Source organism: Stegodyphus dumicola, chromosome X2 (genome assembly GCF_044657685.1).
Source record: "Stegodyphus dumicola isolate Sdum_Otavi_A_Nest chromosome X2, ASM4465768v1".
NCBI classification, from domain to species: Eukaryota; Metazoa; Arthropoda; class Arachnida; order Araneae; family Eresidae; genus Stegodyphus; species Stegodyphus dumicola.
In genome coordinates this window covers 39,579,069-39,603,069 of record NC_140781.1, presented here as the reverse complement: position 1 = coordinate 39,603,069, position 24,001 = coordinate 39,579,069, and the positions used below count along the sequence as shown (strand labels likewise).

The 24,001-nt window shown below is 33.0% G+C and overlaps 1 protein-coding gene across 3 annotated transcripts in view; it reads left to right on the top strand.

Annotated features, from left to right (window-relative positions):
• Positions 1 to 24,001, top strand: part of LOC118186652 (BAI1-associated protein 3-like) — a 600,433-nt gene that overhangs the window by 10,705 nt on the left and 565,727 nt on the right. For 2 of the 3 annotated variants that reach the window (XM_085808772.1, XM_085808771.1), the window contains exon 2: positions 10,627 to 10,745. The exons of the other annotated variant lie outside the window; for it this stretch is intronic. In XM_085808772.1, coding sequence (XP_085664898.1) covers positions 10,723 to 10,745 — 23 coding nt within the window. In that variant the 5' untranslated portion in view covers positions 10,627 to 10,722. The remainder of the gene's footprint in view (positions 1 to 10,626; positions 10,746 to 24,001) is intronic. 3 annotated transcript variants of the gene reach the window in all.

Sequence of the window (24,001 nt, the reverse complement as noted above, 5' to 3'; positions counted from 1 at the left end):
ACGCGCGAAGACCGAGTTGATGCAGCACAGTGACCCCAGCCTACTTCCTATTAACTCTTTCTTACGAGGATTGCGTCTGCGAGGTGTTACTCAAAGGAATCAACTAGCCCTTCTCTTTAACTCTGCTGAGGTAGACGCTGTTGTGATATATTTGGTTGTCTGCAGAACAGAAAATCACTTACTAGAGTCACCAATGCGGCTGCGTGATTTGCTGTTGTTGCTGCTGATTATTTAAAAATTGCGAGTCTCCTGCCGTCATTTATAATTGGTACTGTGAACCAATTACTCCTGGTCTACTCAGTTAGGTATTAATGGCGATGCTTGCAAATAGAGGGAGCCTATGAAGTTCTCCTTGGCTGACTTCTTCGTTGCCGAACTTAGACCCTAGGACCTGATTACCCTACCTTCCTCGCTAAACTGATCCCGTCAAAAGCAGCAGTCTCTGACGCAAGCAATTTCGGTGATACCTATTTTGCGTGGCGAGCCACAGATAGATAAATTTAGAATTTTTAAACGATCACTTTATTACATTTATAAAAATAACAAACCATCGATTGATGAAATACTTTTATAAATAAATTTAGTAACCTCCAAAGCAGTACAACATTCGTTGAAACCAATCTCTGATTTTGTTTTCCAAAAAATCCAGGTGACATAATTTGAAACAAAATTAGTGCTACGAAGTTAACACTGCACATTTTAATTACCTAAATATCCATGCATATGATTATTCAGAGTGCGTTTCTTCTCCCAAAGATTATGAGTTATAAAATGTATAAAAGCTGTCTTACTCTTTAAAAGATTTATCACCAATCTAATATTTTTCCATCATTTTTAATAGAGAAATGTATAATTATTTCACTATTTTATTTGTACATTTGATTTCAGACCAGTCTATTTTAATCCACTTTATGAAGTATTTAAATTTGAATTTTACCTACTGAACCTCAGCTCAGGAGCATTTATAAATGAATTATATCTATTTATCTAGCTGTCTTCTTTAAGCACACTTTCAGTAATAGCCAAGTCTTTAATATAGTTCGACGCTGGAAGTTTCATTCGTGATTTTATATGTAACGAAACAGCTGAATATAATCCACAAATTGAAATATAGGATATAAGTTTGCTTATAAGTTCTCCTACAAGTTTTATTTCTCATGATAAATATTCTAGTTCAAACGTGGAATAGCGGTCTGGAAGACAAACTACATGTGCTTTGCCTAAATTTAAATAATCCACCTAAGCCATTTTGCATTTTTCTAGTAAATTAAAATTAAATGTCTAGCTATTTATAGCAGTACTGGCTCAGTATACGTTGTCATCCATAGAATAACACTTAAACAAAATTTCATTCGCAAGTTTCCTCAATCTATATACTGCATCACTGATACGGACATTGTTTCAAACTAAGTTGAAGTACACAGTAGTAATGGAGTAAAGTCTAGATAAGAAGTAATTGACACTATTGCAAAAGAAACTAATTCTAACTTGCAAGGTGAAAAGAAGAGTTTCGCTTGAAATTGCGTTAGTAAGTAATTCCCCAGAGGACTTTCCATAAAATAATCTGAAGCTCTTAGTCTTTCAGAAGAGCTAATGGAACTATACCAACGAACGGTGTTGCATTGGACAGTTAGGACAATGCGACAATATCCAAAGGCTGTATCAAAAGAGAGGAGGAAGTTAAAGATTTAGTTAAAGGATGAATTAGGCACCAATCCGAGTTACACAAATCTGGAAGGTATTTTTGTCTTTTTCACATGTAGAAAAACGTTACAGTTGAAAGCTAAAAACTAGATCGTCCAGTTTCCTCTTTCACCCGCGAAGTAATTCTCGGTAATTTGATAATTTACCGTTTTTGGTCAAATATACTGAATATAGCTTCAACTGCATTCAATATACTTGAAAAACTACTGGAACTGCCTACCTACAATTGCTGCTTTAACATAAGGCAGATTCACTCTAGTGACTAACGTGCGTATAATACAGTAATAAGTTATAAATTTTATCGACTACAAAATGATTTAATGAGAAATTATGACGAAATGTAGTAGTCCGTATAACTACTGTGAGCGTCAAAATAAGAAATAAATTCACAAGGACGTATCTGAGTTAAGTGTTAAGTTTCAACTTGAAGGATATAGAGTCTAATTTCATATATTCGTATTAAGAACTCATCGCGTATTGCTATTTAAATTATAAGGCCTAAAGTATCAGCAATGATATTCTAGAAAATATGTGATAGGGGACACATTTGGTGAACTGTGTAAGACTAACGGGTTTGAAACACTGTTTGAAATGTTTATTGTAGGAAGTATGTGTAGCAATGTGCTAACATGCGATGTAGCCAGGAAAACGTTTAACTTCGCATGCAGAAAAATCTATATTTTGCCCTTGTATGGCCATGTACTTTGCCCTTGTATTGTTTTCGGAGTGTAGCTTCAGATAGTTGCGGGATCCGGACGATACCCGACTAGTCTATGTAAACCGTCCGGTTGTCCGGATCTGATCTCAGCTGTCACCTGTTAGAAGTGAGTAAATTAAGGTTACGCATTATTGATGGGAAATGGGAATTTGTCGAGTATTTAAAAACGTCCGAATCGAGTATTTAAAAGCGGTTATTTAATTACACAGGGAAAATGTGGTAATAACACTCTCACTTCCAGATACGGGCACTACTCGTACTTCAAGATAAATGCATGAATATTATCAGAATATTGAAAGTAATGCAGATAAATAAAAACTCTTCAGAATTTCTTCTCTCTGCACCACTGTGAATAATTCAGCAAAACAATAGACTCAGTGGAAATCAAAGGAAGATAGGCATTAAAGCCTACTATCAATCGTAGCAATGTTGTCCCGTGCAGATAGTCGCTACCGTTTCAGGCAACTGTTAAGCTAACTGCCATAAACAGATCAATTATATTTGACCGTCTCTTTGGGAACGTTTTTTGTATGCTTCAGAATGTGTCCATAACTTCACAGTGCCTTCTGTATGACATTGTATAAAAGCTTCAAAGAGTTTCCACGTTTGTTGCAAGTGACGTAAAACATAAATAACGTACAGCTATCCAAATGTATGCAAAACTTTAGTTCTGTTTATTTACTACTTCTAGAAAGCGCAATTACACTGAAAAGCAGTGCATATGCATAGGAATTGTATTACGTTACAGTTGTATTTTTAGCTAATTTAGACGTGGATTTGAAGCAATGTTTGTCAAAAGAAACAATCATTTACAGATGTTGGCAACATGTTAAACAAGCACAGATTGTATTTTTAATTGTTTAATAGTTGAACATAACATGTAACATTTTAAAATCTGCCATACCAGAAAAATAATACTGTATAAGGTAATTTACTAACATCGCGATAACGCTTGCTGCAAAATAAAATAATTAATTAATTATTTTTATTTTTAGCTGAAAACCGATTATATTCCTTGATTTACCTAGGATTAGGGCCAATGTGTAAAACCATTATCAAAATCACCGTATTTCAGCAATGACCAAGAGGTTAAGAATACTAAATACTGGAAGTTTGATCAGGATTCCATCCTAAGCGAACGAGATGGCTGCACAGCTAGTTTTTGTGATTTTCTTCATGTGTACCATGAATACGAGGGAGTTTAACTTAGAAAGTAATCCATAAAGGCAGATAACTATCGCGCGGTTTCCACTGTTTGTTGAGCCTAACCAAATCACTGTTCTTTGCAAAGATTCTAATTTTTATCGCTGAATTTTGTGATATAATGTTTTCTTATTTTTTTTTTAAATTTAATGTTAAAATGATATATTGCATTTCGCAACGAAATCTAATGAAAGAATTTCATTGTAAAAAATATAAGTTATTCCTTTTATAAGTTTATGAAAGGTGCATCACCCTTTTTCATTTGTGATATAAAAGTGTGAAGAAATTTTGTAAAGACAGTTATTCAATATCTTGTTCCTATTAAACTATATGATAAATTATTCATTTTTAGTTCATTTATTATTTTATGAAAACTTTTTAAGAATCAAATATATATTTTTTAAAATAATGCTTATCATTTTACTTGTTGCTTCACTGTGTGCAACAGATATAATTCTAACGTCTTATTTGCTACAGATGGGGTCCGAAATAATACTAACACTTGCGAAAAGTGTACAGTATATTATCCAACTGCAGTTAAATTCTGCACTTCACAACTGCAGTACAGCCACAGACGCCTACCACGTAGCGATTGCCAAGACGAAAGAATCCTTTCTCAAAGCTATCATAGATGTTGCATGCTCCGACCGTACTTTAAAAGAGACCCTGAAATACCAGACCTAAAAGTCTTCCGAAGGAGGAGAATTGCTAGAGCCCTTTTAGCTTGAGTCTCGGTTAAGGAAGCAGGAAAACGCTGTGGAAGTGCAAGGACTAATATATGAACTACTATGACAGAGAATAAGAAAGATAGCAAAATGGCGTCTTCGACGCACAATAGTGGATGAAAGACAAAATCTGACTTACAATCACAGACGGGTGTTGAAGCGAGTGTGCTGAAAGCACAAGCAGTCGTTATCCCACATAACACCCGAAATGGAAACGTATTTCCAGGACTCAGTTTCAACCAAAATTGTTAGAAAGGAACTCCTTGCTGCGAATATTTATAACAATGACAATTCGCAAGTGGTTGGTTACATTACGTGAAGCTTTCAAGCGACATCAATGGTGCAGAGGTTTCCAAAACTGAGTCTCACAGCAGAGGTAATAAGTCATCTGGTCTAATGAGTTAGCATTCGTTTTATTTTATACCACTGTCGTTTTGTCACAGAACACCCAGAGAATACTTACTCTTGTCGGCCTCTTGCTAACTATGACGCATGGAAGTGGCTCTTAGATGATATGGGGTGTGGTATCTTAGTGTGATCTTGGCCTGCGTGTTATAAGTCATGGAAAGATCAAAGCCGATCGCTAATAGAGCATCTTGCTGTGTCATGTCCATCCTTTCGTCCACCCTTTATTCCTGAGAGAACGACCATTTTTTTCAACACGACAACGCTCTTATCCGCTCTGCTAGGTGCATTCGAACCTGGCTGTAAGGGCATGATGAGGAAGTACGACATATCGTCTGGATTCCTCAATTACCTGACCAAGTGAACGTTTATGGGGATACTTAAAGTTGAAACTTTTTGCTCGAAGTCGCTTGTAGTTACACTTACAGAATTAGCTTGTTCTACAGGAGAAATAGCCTTCCATTACCTTAAATGTTATGCAAGACTTTTGCGCACCCGTCCCACACAGTATACAATGTATATCTCAGTCAATGGGTATTCCCGCCCCCCCACTAATAAAGATTTTCTCTTATTACATACGTATTCGCATTATTTTGTCCCTATCTGGACGTATGCCTCATAATCCTATCATCGTCATGATCAAGGATGGCTCCTTGCAATGAATCATACTGTATGTACCAGCAATGGTCGTTTTTCATTCAGGTAATGATATCTATCAAACAACTGATTGCAATAATATTTTGTTAATTTTTTGTAATGCTTGAATTTTTTAAGAGATAAACAATAAAGTAATGCGAATGCTAATGAAAAAAAATATATGGTTTACAATAATAGGTTTTAACCTTAGTTCTTACTGATAGAACTGATACAGTACAGTAACATTTGACAGAAGATTGAAATACAGAAACATGAGGCAATAATATTTTTATAAAGCACACGATAACATGACATATATTCAGAATTCATTTAATTATCTTTATAACATGAGATGTATCGTTTTATATTACAAAACCTACATGTCATAACTTCTGTTCAATTTACTAAAATAAATAATTGAATACATAAAAAATAAATAAATAAAACCCAATTAGTTCTGGAAATTTATAACCAATGCAAAAGATAGCGTAAGATAGTATTTTTTAAATTTTCTCTATTTCTCTTTTTACTCCTTACTCTTAGTTAGCCTCACATACTCATTAAGAATATATGATAAATTTTTAGACAGTAACTCATATGAATAAAAGAAAAGCAGCGCAATAATATTATATAAAATGCAAATACGGCGTATGCCTATGGTAGGCCATATTGTTATTTTTAACGGTTCAGAAAAATGCAGTTTCTTATTTCCAGTAATTTCACTAATGAACCAAAAAGAATCCTCATTAATGAAGTATAAAAGAAATTCTCTGTAATGACACAAAAACATTTGGTCTATCTTTATTTTAACCATGAATGGCAGCAGAAATTAAGAAAACTGGATACACGTCTTTTGAAAATACTTCCAATTCTTGAGATAGCCTTTTATAAATTTTAAAAGTATTTGTTAAGCACAGTGCTTCCTGCTACGAAATGAATATTTTCCCAAAGTTGGGAAAAACAGGCTTCTTTCGTTTCTGCTGCATTATTTTCAAGGAGGATATTTTTTGCACCCTTCTTTGTTTTCTATAAACGGAACATTTTATGATTTAATTGATATTTTTCACCAACAGAAGACATTTCAGCATTACACAGAGCAAGGTTTTGTTTTTAAAGCCAGCATTTATGTTGGGAGAATACATTTTTGTAGTTGATTATAACCTGTTTAATTAGTATGGTTCATGGTCAAATGGTAGGTTAATACTAAATTTTAAATTAAAAAAAAAGATATCATTGCTTTTCGGGTAGTTCTCTAACGTATAATGGGTTCTTCTTTCTTAAAAGCATTCTATCGAGTTAAAACATTCACCGAAAATGATTTTTTTTAAGTATACGGATTCAATGAGGAATTGATTAAGAGTAAAATAAAGAATTTTATTTTACGTTCCATACTGTGTAATTGTATATGGTCCAAGTCATATCATGCAATAAAAACAGTTCATATTTTATCCAGGTATAAAGAGCACGAATTTAAATCATTCTATGGCCCATTAAAATTTTTAAGGACCTAAAATTAGACTCAGAACTGGAAGGCTTTACCCGATTTCCATTTTGTGTGTACAACAGTTTCTTGAGGCTAAATAGTATTTACTCTTATGGTTGCTAGTTTTGTAGCTAATAAATTAATGTGTAACGTCTTGTATGCTTGGCTATCATAAAATGCATTCGACGCTGAAAGTTGTTTGATGAATTATCACCAAGTCCTTAAAGTAATACAAAGTCAGAAGAAGGGTGTAAAGAACCATTTATTAACTCAACTAAAGTTTCCAGTTGGCACCAGCTAGTGCTTACAAAAGCCAACACTTTTGCGTTAACTCAAAAAGTAATGAATAATGTAAAAGTAATGAAGATAAGTACAGCCTAAAGGCTTCACAGGTTTACTATCGAGCAAGCTGGTTGCAACTCGAAAGTCGGCGTAAACAAGCTTAATGGTAAGAGCACCTGAATTCCAGAGAATTCTAATCGCCAAAGAATCAAACGTTTGAAACATGGTCTTCAGGCAGGCAGAACACGCGCCTTTCACCTTCCAACACCTTTCCTTAAATACTAACTTCTTTCTACCTCATTTGAATACATGCGCGTTCGACAATCTGCATTCTGGCGAGAAAGTGTGAGTTGAAAACAAGAGCGATAGAAAAGCTGCTTAAATTTAAAATAACTGTTAAGTAAATTAAATAAATCCTCACAAATGTATTTGAAGTTCTGCTGAAAGCACAGATTTTTTATAAGAATACATATAAATTTATAATTTATAATTCCTTAGACGAATTTATTATCACATAAAATACATACTATAAAAAATCATCGTTTTCTTCCTGAAATTAGCTATAAATGTTTCATAAAAAAGTCAAGTTGTTTATTATGACCATGCAGATATTATTCTCAGTTTGATTTTTATGTTAAAATTTAGTTGAAAGTTTAATTTTTAACTCAGTGACTTTAAATTTCTTGTTTAATATAAATGTCAGGACTGCTCCAATTCCACCTCACCCATTGTTTATGTACTGAGACTTGAAGAAAATGCACAATCCGGCTCAAAACATAATATATTCATACGGAGTAGGAATCCAGCATTCCACAAATGTCTCGCCACCTGACAGGTTTAGTATAACTATTGCTTGTAACCTGTCAATGGCTTTAGAGATCCTGATAGAAATGCACTAAATGGATGATCCAAACCGAGTATGGAATCGACAGCGGGGATTGTGCAGTGAATGGTGATATAAACTTCACAGACTCTGAAAAATAATTAAATCATCATAACTCAGTTTTCCTGGCTGATTGCTTTAAAGATAACATTTTACTACATTTACCTGAATGGCCAGTTTAAAGCGAATTTGCGGGCTCTGCTAGTCTATAAACCATTCAAGGCAGACGATGCAAAAATCTTGTAGTTCGAGTCATAGTTTCTGTTTGCTATGACAACAAATCTCAAACCCAAATTCTAGTAGGATTCTGCCCTACCAGAATAGCAATATTTGCACGCAGAATAACAGGTAATGAGGTAACCAATGCCACTGCTTAAAACAGCCAACCGATCCTAATAAGACTGCTGTTTCTGCTCTCGCATTTAAAATCAAAGGATAAAAATAAGTTGAAAAGACGGCAGCATTACTGGGAAGCCAATACTACTGGAAAGAGAGCATATAAGTTCTTCCTAGAAGCAAACGAGCACTTAATAAGTAGCTTTGTACAACGCAGTAGACGAGAAGACATGCTCCCTAACTATTTGTACTGATTTGGTTTGTGAAAAAATGACAAGTGCCCATTTGGGGCTGAGATCCCGAACAATACCGCCTTAACTGCCCATCCTTCCCTTTTAACAAGCCTGCCGCAGGTAATAGTAAAGTGGTACTTCTTTAAATAAAGATTTTCTATAAATGTTAAATTGTCTGTCAGTCTCTCCAGAATAGTACCATATTTGTATAGTACCAGAATATACCAGGAATTTAATAAGGAAAATCTGGATATGTTACAGCCAAACACAAGATGAGGTCAAAAATCTTTTAGATTCAAATTATCACTTCAAGAAAAACTTATCAGAAGCTGACCACAGCTTCAGTAACACATACATAGTTTAGCCATCTATCTGCGAATAAAGAGTCTCAGTGAACATCAGATTTTGCACTGGCATAGTATTAAAGGTATAATTCATAGAGAATGGTGAGGCGTCAACGAAGCGGGACATAGCTTTGACATTCCCACCCCAATACAATGGGAAAATCTAAAGCCCCACCTAGACAGATCAAGGTCAAATCCAAGGTTAGGTAAGGTGTCGATTAGTCCAAGGTTAGGTAAGATTCAAATTATCACCATCAGAACCTTGTCAAGTGTATTAATTTTAATATTTTCATGTAAATTATAAACTTTAGTTCAACATAGCGTTTAATAACTAACGAAGAACTACAGTTTCGTTGGGATTTCCTACATTTTATTTAAAAATCAGCAACGTATTGATCAGTACTGAAACAATAAAAATTCATTTGATGGTCAGTTACCGATATATAATCAACGTTCTGTGTAGGAATGATGTCTGCCATCACGTTGAAACGTTAAAAACTGCAAACCACCACGGGAAATCTAGAAACAAGTTTTGTAATTCTCAATAAAATTTAATTAAACTGTGACAAAAGGGTAGCACCAATAACGAAAATTAAACCTCAGAGTAAATGGTTTTATCACACCTGCAACCAGAGGAAATTTAAGTGCACCATCAAACTATCCATCGCACCATTTACTTTAGGTGCCAGTAAATATAGCCCTATAATTTGTTTGAACTGATGCTTTTATATTAATTTAACTCCTGGTGTTTTGGGCTGGGCAAGAGTAATTCATAATTTAGAGGCAGATCGTTCTACTATAATCGGTAGGCTGCTGTGGAAATTGGCATGACCGTGAGAATCCTGTGGGAATACCTTCCATTTCACGTTCGCATATTTCGTTTACAAAGTTAAGCTTAAGGTCAGTTAGAGTGAATACTAATTTAGCTCTTGATATTTTATTTTTTTAAAAATGCTTTTACTCATAACATAACGTAACGTTCATTTTAAATATTTTCTTAGAGCATTTGTTTATCATTTTTACGCTTTGAGTGTAATTTATTAATCAGAAAATTGCTGTTTGCAAGTGTTTCAAAATTTAGACTTTCCCTTTACGATGTCATAGACTTCGCATCAAATATTTTAATAACATCAAACATGCGTTAGCAGATATTTATAACGACAAAGAATAAGCTATTCGTTTGCATACCAGATTTCATTTTTTATATCATTACTGAGATTCTTTCTAAACGGGAAAATTCAGAATCAATTTAGGTCGTAAGGAAATTAATGTAATTTTTTCTCATTCAACGTAACAATTATTTGGTCATTACTTTCGCAGAAGTATACCATCTTGAAAATTACTGTTCATATCATATTACTCAAAAAGGTATCGAAAATGTTATTTATTTATTTATTTTCTTAATTTTAGAGGTTTATATTCATTTTTTTGGACCTTGGATGCCTTATAGAATATTAGATAAATTTAGAAATCTCATTCCTTCTGGTAATGAAGGGATTTTATTTATAAATAAAGCACTAAATTATGTTATATATACCATTTTCAAACCGTTTTATTCAATGTTATCCATTTTCCAAGCTAGTAGTTGCACAATTTTGGCGGGTGGAGAGGAAAGGGCATAAAGATTCTGTACTGTAAATGATAAATTAATTTTGAATCTTACATTTATTTCAGTTTTTGATTGAGAAATCTGCTCGTGAAAAGTGTACCAAAACGTTTGTGCTACATCGGCCTGTGTAACTCCTGCCAGAGAATGATAACAACTGAACTATGCTGTGTGCAGCTTCGAGAAAGTAATCTGAACTTATTTTTAAGAGATTTTATATTGAAAATACGGGAAACTGACAGCGGTTTCATAGAATTTGGATATTCAATTTAATATGAAAATAATAATAAGTAATATTTTGTTTATTAATGAAGGCAACGTCTCTCGTTATTTAGTAGCTCAAATAAAATTCCGAAATAATTCAGATAAGAATTTGCCCAATATTACTCAAACAACTGTCTGGACATTTTATGTAAGCGTTTTTTGCTTTGTTAAAAAATTGCCATATCCTCCCTCCCCATTGCTTTCAAACTTCCGCTTTTGCAAATTAAATTTTTCCTTTTATTTCTAAATTCAATAAATATTATTGCTTTAAAACTTAAAAACTTTCAGAAATACGCAAAGCCAGCGCAGACAATAGAAATACTCATTTAAAAGTCAATCTTCGTTAGTAAAAGAGAAAGACAGATATCAGTATTGACGAGACGAAAAGTTTATGGGCCACATAGCAGATACAAATTGGATTTATTGATGTTAAGAAATTCCTTTTATGAAACTTATTGGCAGATAAATATGGAATTCTTGAGAAGGAGAATGATATATAGATAAAATTACTTGAAACTTTATTATCCGAATGTCTGCTTTCCATCACTGGAGAAAAATTACTTTTCATATTACATATTTTATGCATATAAATGACGCATACATCATCATTTACTATTTAGATGTAATAAGGAACTGATTTATTAATACTGTATGTATTTTTTATTATAAAGGAAGACGTTTTCTCGCGAGAATGTTAAGTTATAAGGACTTTATCAATCATTATACAGCTTACATTTTGTACAATCTATGATTTTCGAAGCAAGAAATATGAAAAGCATATAACGCCCTCGCCAGGATTCAAAGTCTGGATCTCCCTCTTTACTAGTTAGACTTTCATCCAGTAACACCGTAAAGATATATAACATGATTTTTTTTTATAATGCTACTATTAACAGTTTGCACGTTCTTGTTGCTAACAGTTCACAAGTACACACTAATAACTTGAAATAGAAAGTAGAATAGAAGAGTAAGAGTAAGTAAAACCGACTAAATGTTTAACAACTGTATAGCATTATACTATAACGACAAGTAAAATCAATCGAAAAATTTATTGAACTCTAACCCTTTGTAGAACGGTAACAAAAAAGCTATTACCCCTTGCTCCTTCCTGCATACAGATTTTGAATTCAGTCGAAGAGACGATTAAGGAAATTTAAAACCTTGCCGAATTTTGGTTTGCCACTAGTACTTTAAAACAAATTTATCGTTATATGCACCATACAAATTCTTATCCTCTGGCGTTATTTAAATATATTGCTAAGGTGAGCGCAGGTACAAAACGTTAGCATGAAATCATGCAGCTTAGCACTCATTCCTACTAAGCTGCCTCATAGTTTGTCTGAACGCCTGCTGCATTTTCTTAAATTTTAATTAAAATTGCATACATATGTAAAGGGCAAAGCTGACAAGAATAAGGAAAAGGTACCAGGATTTAAAGCAGAAACTGGCTGGGTGAACTTTAATTCAAACAGGCGGAACGGAAGGAGAGTAATATCAGGGACTGCAAGAGTTGTTTCAACTGAAATTTATACATTACTTAGCGCAGATTCAAGAACTGATCCGGACGCTCCTGAATTCATTACTATTTACAGGATTATGTTCTGGCTTGTAAAACATCCAAGCTCCTAAAATGAGTGGCTACGCAAACTGAAGAATCATTAATTTACAGAAAGAGGACAAGGGCGTGAAACATGAGTAGTGTTTTTACACAGATGGCTGTATTATGTCAGGTAATGTGTTTAATCAGCCATCATATTACCCGCTTATTGACAACAGACAGAGCTGTTGGATTCACCCGGTTCGACATAACAGCTTCCTTAAATGTTTTCAGTTCGATGAACCTGTAATAAACATTAAAATACAATATTTATTAATTCAATCTATAGCTATTTATCTGGTTAATTATAGCCTACCTGAAGTAGCGAACCAGTGTTTGAATCCTTTGAACCTAACCACTAAACAAATCTATCGCGAGATATATTCAATACTTTGATTGCATCTCTTGACTGAACGTTTGCTTTAATTCCTTCGTACCAAATGTGATTTACCCCGCAAGGCTATATAATGTACAAATTTCTTAATATGCTTTTTTTTTCCAATGGCGGGCCAAACCGTCCACAGACGTTGGCCACTGTTAAGGTCAGAAGGGGTGGCCACTTTATTATAGATGCATCTAATAGGTGGGTACCCTTTGCCTCCTATGAGGGGATGGAAAAATAAAACCATGCCTTCCCCGAGACTCGAACCCGGGCCCTTTGGTGTCGCGGTCGGCTCCCCTAACCACAACACTGTCTGGGCGGCAATTTCCTTATATTGAAATTTACCTATTGAAAGTATCTTGGAAAAACACTGAAAGTGTCCTGGATTTTCTTCCTTAAAACATTTCATCCTCCTAAGAAATACCTGTCTCTAACCATAAGAGAATCTATATTTTTCCTCTTAGAAAATGAGAAAATTCACACCCATTACTTGATTTTTGAAGATTCATTTAATATTTCTTCTCCTAAATTAGGTCTGAATTCTTTGAATTTTTTTTTGGGGGGGGGGCTACGTTTTCTGATGCTTAATTTGCTTACAGAAAAGTTGCGTAGTTGCTAAAATGTCAATTCTTTTCATCCAGAAAGAGCTTAATTGATTATAATGAATTCGCAGGTTTGTGGCTTAAAAGAGCGTCCACTGGTTACAGGAAAGTACAGATTTTCTTGATTAAAAAGGTAGCGATTTATTTATTTTTATCTTTTCATTGGCTGTTTTTTAAAATCGATTTCATTTTGGAGTTGTGATGTTTCGCTTTTAAAGCTGAATAAAATTATTTGTTATGTTAAATGCAGAAAACAACAATCAGTAAGTAGATTAATTATAAAAAAGAGTGCTATCTGAAAACTTCAGATTAAAATTTAGCGTGTCAAAAAAACTTAACGTTTCAAAAAGTTAAAAAAATATTTAGAGATTAAGAATATAAAAATCATAGCATTGAAAAAAAAATCTAATCTTATCTTAGCACGCAGATTTAACTTTAATTCCAGAATAACTTTAAGCTAAGCAATTAAGGCAATCCTATTAGATTAATAATTAGTCCTCCAGAATCCAAATTTAGAACATCAAAATCTTATATTTAAAATGGGCTTTCAAACTGACAAAGCCAAATGGTAGAAAATAATTGCTGCGATATTGTTTTATCGTTACGTAATGTCACAAATACAAGATTTGTGCACTTATTAATAGAGTCCGTGGGATATTTTTCAAGGAGGAGACGTGAAATATGTGCAATGCTCTTGCCGGAACTCGAACCTGGCCCTCTCGAATACTCGCCGAGTGTGCTACCGTTACACCACGAAAGCATGCGGAAAGGAGAGAGAAAATACCTTATATAATCTCCCTTTTAAAAAACTACTGGAGATTAGGGGGTCCAGTCGCTTAATCCTGGTGGCGAAGAATTATCAACCACCTCCTTTCAGTCCAGGCGTCTCTGTAGAGTCATTAGGTAATTTGAAGCAGGAGACATAGAAAATGAGCAGTGCCCACACCGGGACCGCTCGAATACTTGCCGAGTGTGCTGACCGATATGCCACGGAGACATTACTGGAAAGGAGGGAGAAAATACGTTATGTAGTCTCCCTTTTAAAGGGTGACTAGGGATTAGGACACCCAATCGCCAAATCCTGGTGGTGAAGAATCATCATCCACCACCTTTAAGTTCGAGCGCCACTGTGGAGACATTGCTCATTTTTCACGTCTCACACATAAAAAAAATCATAATGATTGCACAAAGTAAAGACTTAATTATTCAAGACATAGCTGTGCATGTGTTTGACTTCATTACTTGCAACGAATATTCTTCACAAGTGATAATACTTAACATTTTGCGAAGATATGAAATTCGCTTACCGAAATACCTCTCTGAATCCTTTAAAATATATGAACAGAAAAAATAGCTTAAGATTTTTTTATAAAAATTAAATCTCAAAACTAAGAAATTTAAAAGTGTAGTTATTCGTAACAAAACGCTGTGCATTCAGTGATATTATTCCTATAGGCATGTTTTGAATTTAAATGAGTTACTTATATAAATAACAAAAAAGTACTTAAATTAAAGTTGGCCTTTAAATCTACTCATATGTTTTCTTTAATTCAATATCAAATGTTACAAAATTTATAGACTAAATATACACATTATTTAAATTTTTAAATAAAAAGTAAACTCAGAATAAGCAAAAGTTAATCTTTCCTATAACATAAAAGTTTTATTACATGGCATTTTAAAATTGGGATGAAATGGCGTTCCTCTTCTCTTAAACTAAATTATTTCACATAATTAAAAAAACAGAAAATAAATAGATTAGTTCTTAAATTTTTATAGGATTTTGAAAAGTTCATCAACGGCTAGGTAAGTCCAAGATTTACAATTTAGCTACTGTATAATGAACCATCTCATTCTGCACATGTATTCTTAGGTGATAAGTGGTAAAACATCCAGGTAGCAGTGGTTCGAATCCTGACGATGTATTAGTTAATTTTTCATGTTTCTTGATTCAGAAGACACAAAAGTCTTTACAAATAAATAAAAAAAAACATATAGAGCATTCGGAACACTATTAGGAAGGGAAATTACGATACTCATGTGTTCCTCTATCTGGATTGAATTAATATAGCTATTGAAATTTTCTCAGTTTCTCTTATTGAGATTTTGCTGAGCATCATTAAAAATTTAAATCAAAATGAAAAAATGAGATGCAATGCAAGTTAATTATTTCATCCAGCTGAATAACTTTTTGAAAAACATGAGAAAACCCATGTTAATATTTGCGACTGAAAAGGAAAAAGGTGCTTATTCGTTTTTTTCGTCAAAGGTAATCACGAATCGATGTAGAGAGAACTTGAAAAAATAATTGTAAATTGATTCAAATTTTAATGTCACACTAGAGTGTTAAGGTTTTTTTTTTATGTTGTCTATTAGCTCGCAATTTACCAAGCTTTTCTTGGACTCACTCCTACTAACGCAACTTTTTTTTTGAAACTATATTATTAAGCATCGCTTTCTTCGCCCTTACATGACATACAATTTAACAGTAAAGTCACGAAATGTTTTAAAGTAATATATTTTAAAAATTTCAAAATGGTAAATGTTGCCATACATTTTTCTATTTTTCAGTTCATTATATCAATGTTTAATTTTCTTAAAACAGCATACCTTTAAATTTTCGTATGGAATATTAAGTATTGCTATACAGTAAGACCCCGCTTAACGCTGTTTCGTTTAGCGCTGTTTCGGTTTAGCGCTCTTTTATTTCAACCCGGGGATTCCACGAAATCGCTCGCAGGATACGGGGATTCCCTGAAATATTATGCAGCGATAGGTTTCAAATACATATCCGAAAGAGTGTACTTGTATTTCTTGTTTGGTGCGGTATTGTACAGACATATTTTGAAGGGGTAAATGTGGAAGATGTCGAAGAAATAATTCAAGAAGCAGCGGTTAGTCTTTCTAATGATGAGCTCAAGGAATTAACTGAACAAGAAGAAAACAAAAATGTTGACAGCAGTGATTCAGAAGAAGAGCAAAAAGAACTTTCGATGGCGTTTGTAAAAAGGAGTTTGTCTACCATAACTGAAATAATGGATCAATTCATTGAAAATGATCCGAATTTTGACAGGAGCTCAAAAGTAAGGCGTGGTGTTAGAGATGCTCTATCCGTTTATGAAGAACTTTTAAGAGAACAACGCAAAAGAAAAAGGCAAACAACATTAGATGCTTTTGTCACAAAAAGGCAGAACACTGAAAACGCGGAAGGCTAACTAAATATGACTGACTTAGAATTTTATTTGTTTTTTTTTAAGAATATTCGTTTTGTTATTTATATTTTGTTTTTATTTTAGCAAGAAATAATAATGTGGTATTAATTTGGGCTTTAAGAAATAAATGTTTGGTTTTATTTTTATTAAAAAAACATACTTTTAAATTTAATACCTAACCAATTTTCTAGCCATCTTCCCCTAACCCCAATATTTACATGTAAAGATAGCCTCGTTTAGCGCTGTTTCGCATTACGCTCTACTTTGATGGAACGTATCCCCCGCGTTAAGCGGGGTCTTACTGTACATTGTTTTTGCATTCGCTATATTGTTTTGTAGAGACATAGGTATTTTGTTTTGGAAGCAGGCAAGATGAAAAATATGCAACGCCTTCGCCGGGAATCGAACCACGAACCTCTCAATTACGCGCTGAGCGTACAGACCACCACACCACGAAGGCTCGCTAAGAAGGCGGGAGAAATACCTTATAGTTTCTTTGAAAATAATGCATGGCTAGAACATTTGGTGGAAACATCTTTTTATCTGAAAAGCGACATGGGCACATAAGTAATACAGGCAAAAGAAAAAAAAAGAAGAGGCTCAAGCCTAGTAGCATCTCTAATGCTAAAAAAAGAGAGAGTGAGAGAAAACAAAAATAAATTAATCTTTCATGATTTTAGCTATTCTATCTTACAGAGTTAGAAATCATTTCGATTTCTAGCCAACGCTGTTAAGTACATATTTTCTGTTGTTATTGTTAAAAATGACTTGTCTCACTTGTCTGACAATAACATCAGACCAAGTCTACGAATTTCATCTTGGCGATTACCTTCTGTGTATTTGGAAAGGGTGTTATAGTCATCTTATAGCTGACATCACGATTTTGCCGAGCTCCGCCAAATTTTGAAAGTGAATCCCGCCGCAGGACAGACCCAAACGTCTCCCGTTCTACTTCTCCTACCATGAAACCTCGAGAGAAGACTTTATACACCCCATTTCACATGATTTTTTAAATGAAAACAACTTCGAATTTCTCCTTTGGATTGAGAAAACTTAAATATCGGTGTTAATTTATTCTTATAATGGAATAGAAAGACATTTCGTTATATAGTCTTCCTGTTCACTTAGAAACTATTAAAACTCCTACCGATTAAAGAACGGTTGAAAATTTCCAAGATAATGATAGGCTGTAGTATATTCGAGAGCTGCCTCAGACGCACGTACTGCATTTCTTACGGCAAAACAATCCATTATTGCTAATTAATTAAGCGTGTCATATTCTAAACGCGAAGGAGAATAAAAATTTTCTTTTCTTCACAATTCTAGTAAATTTAACAAAAAGAAATGATGTATATATTTTTTAATAATTACTGTCATAAATTAGTAATGCAAGAACTAAGCACAAGATAGATATTTAAAAATATACATCCAGAAACAGCAAATAAAAAAGGCGTATCTTAAAACTTAAATTATGATTATATTTAAGCAGTTCCTCAATTTGGGGTATTTAAAAGGATGCAGACAGTTGAAGAGGAATTATTATCACTAACTGGAAGCGTCAAAATTTAAGTTTGAAGAAAAAATGGAAAATCTATGTTTTCGAATTGTTCTGTTATGTCCCACAAAAGTGATGCAAACACTTAAGTTTTATTATAAAAATATCAAAGAGCCTGTCAGATATAATTTTTACATGTTTAATAATTCTTTTCTATTCTTCATGCTTTAGTTATCCTCTTAGATCAAAATATAAAATTTGTTTCACCAGTTTTACATTTTGCTAAAGGCCGTGACTGGTAGCTTCATGTTCATTTATCATTCAAGAAAATCATAAAGTCGATAAATTCTAATGTGGACTGACAAACATATTAGCCATAGAAATTAAATGTAAAGGGGTTTTGTTTTATAATAAGAATTCTTGAGCTTTCAATTAGAGAGCCAAACGGAGTAGCTAAAGGTACAATTCTGTAAGATAGTAGAGATTGATGAATTGTCCGCCCATTATTGAAGTGGTATACGAAATTCTCAGTTTAGGAAATGCTATATAAAATGGAAATCCATAACTCTAAATCAGACTAAATATTGTTTCGTTATTCCTTCAACAGCGTATCGCAAACACCAAGCTTTTCCATGTCTACTAAAGCATTATTTCTTTCTTCGCAAGCTGAATTTAGTTGAAGGTAGGTCACATAAAGATTAGGATGACTATGTTTGCAAACAGATCGGAATTATTCTTATTGATCAAGAAACCTTGCTCAGCATTTATTCAAAAGCATTAGCATAATATCGACACTTCTATAGGCGACTTACACGTTACGAGTTCGAAAACGTTATTTTTGTGATGTAATGCGTAAGGTAAGTAAATTTAGGGACCGAATGAAGTTTTCATTCAAATTCTGCAAACTTTCGCCTAAGATTTTATTAGGTACTTTCTCCCTCCTTTCGGCATGCTTTCGGGATGTAACTGTAGCACACAGCGACGTGTATTCGAAAGGTCCAGGTTCGAGTCCCGGGAAGAGCATTGTTCATTTTTCACATTTCCAGCATAAAAATAACCTAATGATTCGACAATGGCGCCCGAACTATAAAAAAACTGGTGGACAATAATTTGTCACCACCAGGATTTGGCGATTAATCCCGAGTCGCCCTTTAGAAGGGGAAGTATGTAGGTTCTTTTCTCCCTCCTTCCAGCATGCCTTGTCGTGTAACGGTAGCATACCCGGCGCATGTTCGAAAGGTCCAGGTTCGAGTCCCGGCGAGTTGCTCATTTTTCATGTCTCCTGCATCCCCCCCCCAAAAAAAAGAAAAGAAAAAAACCTAATCTCTCTAGAGAACTTTATAAAACGTATGGAGGTATTAATCTGCTGAACACTGCTTATGTTATATGGATGAGTTAGAACAGAAGTAAAGCGTTTCTTTTTTTCTTGTTATTTTAGCGAAAGAATAGCAAACGCTATTACATCTATACTTCCGTAAAGGCCTATGCCTAGAAACCAAAGCCTTAATTTTGATTTCCATTATTTTAGTTATTCTCAGCGTCTTTAGAATGCTTGCAATAACTTTGATTTTCCAAGACAATCTTCTGAAAATGCAATTGCAATTTCTGCTTAGCATGGAATATCTTTCATATGAATGCGATTTAATTCTTATTGCAAAACAATTACTGTACTTCCAGAAAATGCACTTCGTATCACATTATAGCGCTTATATGTGCATTGAGAATGAAAAAGTTTACCAAAATTATGATAACGTAAACTAGAAGAAAGTAAGGAAAATTTATCACAACAATATATGTCGAATCGGACTGTGCAGTTCTTGAAAATGTGATAAATTAACCTTTTAAATGCTTTGAAGTGCTTGTCGAAGAAGTAAATATAATATTGCAATGAAAATATCAAACGTCATTTATCTTGATGTCAATGTAGTCTGATTTCAGTTTAATTAAAAGACTCAAATTCATCCTCTGCATAGATGCAAAACTTTATCTAAAACTTAAGATCATCGCATTTAAATACTTCAGAATACTCTTCTAACAGACACAGAAATAGAAGAATTAAGCACATTAAGAGACAAATTTGCTAATATTTAAGATTCTAAGTTCTTTGCTATTCTAAGTCATTCTATTCTAAGCAATTCTATTCTAAATTAAGTTATTTTACTTATAGTTAAGGGAACAAAGGGAGGTTAAAATAAAAAAAATTCTTACTTTTGTTCAAACTTCAAAATGTTTTGTGTATTATGCACGCCTTTACATAAATATATAATTTCATAGTGCCAGAGCTAATACTTTGCTGAAAATTAAAATAACAGCAATTATTTTTATATTTTTAGACTTATATTCATACAGACCATCAAATATAATCAGAAATCTGCAATGTTTTGTATAAATAGTTTAAATGAAATGGCTAATAAATCGCATCAGCGCATCGGTTTTAAAATAAGATAAAAACCCAATGAAAAATGAATTAGCCGTATTTTACACACATTTTTAAAGTTTTAAATGGTCATTATTTTACGGAAAGCTCAATAATGTACGCAAACGCTTATCGATACTAAAAGCCATGCATATTTCTCTTATGAATAGTATCATAATCCTATAAATGAATTACGAAGACAGTGAGATAAAAATTGAAACACGAGGGACAGTTTAATTACCTAGAATTTTCCCAAATCTAAATTATCTTTAAAAACTTTAAAATAATCATCCGTAGCAACAATGTCTTATAATATAATTATTAGAAAACATCGTCGCAGTTTGAAAATTATCATTTGTGCTTATTACTTACATTATTTTATGTTTTTGTGGAGTTGGGGGTAATAAAGAATAAATTTGAAAATTTGAATACCCCTTGTCCCCTTAAGTTACAAGTATAACAGAAGATAGTATTTTACTTCAAATACGTTGAACATAAAAATAGAGAAAAAGGAACTTAGTCATTTAAAAAAAATCTTTTATCTGGAGTGCACCTTCTTGTGCATGCTTGCAGATTATAAAATGTCTCAAGTAGATGTTCCACTGCATATAGAGTATGTTTTCCTTTTCTTACGACAAATGCTAGATGAAATTTGAAAACCAGTAAAAAGGGCTGAAGATAGGATTTTATTTTTGAATAGCAAATAGACTCGGTACGCAAAAATATACAAATAGAGTTTAGAAAAGATTTAGTGTCTTTTTATTTTGTTGATGCCCAAGATTGTAGCTTTCGGAATAATTGATCTATTATTTTTCTGGGAGTAATATTCTAAGAGAAAAGACGGTATTGGTTATTTACTGATTTGCAGTTTCCCTTTAGTGTTATTTAAATAAGCTCTTTTAGTAAATAATAGTTTGGATGTTTTATTGCTCAACTATGTCACATTCCAAAGAAAAAAACGGCAAGCATGTCAAAAGAGCATGACTTCTCATCGTTTCACGTCAAGAATATGACACGAAGAGATTACTTCCTGAAAAGAACGTGACATTTTATGACGCTAGTAAAATAAAACTTTTCGAATCTTTCCACCAACAAATATATAACAAAAATTCCATAGAAATGCATAACAGAGCAACAGGGTCTTTTATTTGCATAGCTGGCTAATTTGGCGTTTTCCTTTAATTCAGTGATTCATTCACACTTTTAGTTGCCTCGTCCAAAACACTTTCATATAATTTCTTTTCCATGCTGATGTTACGTTGACACTTAAAACTCAAATTTGTTCCCTTGGTTATTTCGAGATGCTATAAAATATAAATGCTGGTTGTTGTAGATATGCAACATTTTGAAACTTTGTGAATTCATTAAAATTCTGTGAAAGTGTAGAAATTTTGTGTGGCAATTCAAATTAAATCAACTTTCAAACTTGCAAATCAGTTTTGCAAAATGTTTGTAAGCTGTATGTATATGACACTGATAAGAAATGCACACACAAATATTTTAAGAACACTTTTAGCCAACAGACAGAAATAAAGAGTGGTCTACATGTACTGGTAAAATGGCCGATACATTTGACGTGTAGTAAGCATTTTGATTTTATAAAAGTGACTGCTATTTTTCATATTTTAGAGTTTTCTGAAAAACAATAATAATAGTACTTGTTGGAATAAAAATTACTTCCCTTTTCTAAGAGATATATTGAATTTGGTTTCTCTGTTTATCGCATTGGCTTTAAAATATTTTCAGGGCTTAAGTTATACATTAGCAACAAATTTATTTTGAAGCTAAGAGTAAATTAAAGTTTATAATATGATATTTAACATAACTTGCCAGTAACCTATAATTTAAAGATTGAGACTTAAGCTGACTAAAAATTATGCATTTAAGAGTTAAATCTAAACCTTTCAATTTTCTATTGATTATTTCAGGGCATTTTAAATTCAGTACCATATATGCTTTAAATGTAAATGTTAGTCAACCAAGAATTTCTGAGTAGCCCATTTCAGTATCTCCAATAGCTTCCTTCTTTAAAACCTATTTGATTTTCAAAACTATCAAACCTTTCATCTTTGATTGACAAACCCTGACAGTAAAATTTATAATTTAAGATGAGAAATTTACATCATTTAAGACTAGAGAATAAACGCCAGGAAGATAGAGGGAAATATCAAATATATGCTGTTGGAAAAATAAAAAAATTATGCTTAATATGTACCTTGAATTTCAAAGAAGTATTATGACCTTTTAAAAGTATACGCAAACAAAACAAGAAAATTTGTTTCAAGTAATTTATAAATTTATACGTCATTGTAATAGCAGTGCAAAATAAAGGACTTTTTTTAATTTCTTTTTTTTATGCTGCCTTCAGATTTTTTTTAATTACAAAATAAGTAGGAAGTTTTTCCAATCTGAAATATTGTGCCCAAATACATTTTGGAAATAAGTATATTTTCCTTGTTTGGTTAAATGCTATTTAGTTGAATTTTTAAAATACTCAAAAGTAACAGTTTAGTTACTCAAAAGTAACAGTTTAACACAATTTAATGTCTATTATGAATAAGCGTTATGTAGCAAGACGATTGAAAAATCTGCACTTTAGTTTGATGTAACTTTGATTGATTCTGGATAAGACATTTTCTGTTTTTATGAACTCAGATATAAATTAACTGTTTTATTGCTGCATTTTTCTTCCATTCTGAAAAAAAAAATAATCACTAAAACTAAGGATTTGCCCTCTCAGAACGGCAAGCAGTGGATTGTTCTCACAGTTACGGAATACAACCAATAACAAATACGTGTAATAATGAATAGGAGAACACGATATGGTCACCTGAAGACGGCTGACAAAACAGTTAAAAATTGAGAACAATTACCCAACAACAATTGTTTGTATTCATGGCGTTCTAAACAGAACTTTCATTAAAATGGAAGGGTTTAACGAAATAGTAGAAATCGTCAAAAACCCTTTTACAAAGTGGGTCAAATACTGATTAAACAAAGAGCGTCGGCTCCTTCAGAATTCCATACGAACGAGAGGCGCAACATTGGCGAGATCTCCGACAACTTTCAGGGTTCGGCAATAGTCAACTGGTCGACCGGATAATACGTATGTACCATAAGTTTTAACTGAAACATATACCTTTGATTTATTTGAATTGTATTCTCAGTTTGTTTTTATTTAACAGTTTTTATTTAATAATTCACGAACAACTATAATCACATTATATTAAAATAAATAATATTAATTTTAAATAGTCCATTAAAACTCTTTTCTCTTGCATTAGATATCACGTTTTGAAGGGAAAGCTTATAGCGTGAAGGACAAAATTCACAATACTTTTCAAACTATTCTTATAACTATAATGAAGTAGAATAGCCTTGTGTTATTCTGCTTTACATGAAAATTATCGCATGTCTTTTGGATAACGGAGAACTTTGTAAGAAAAGAATCTTAAAACACTGAGTGTGGTGAGAG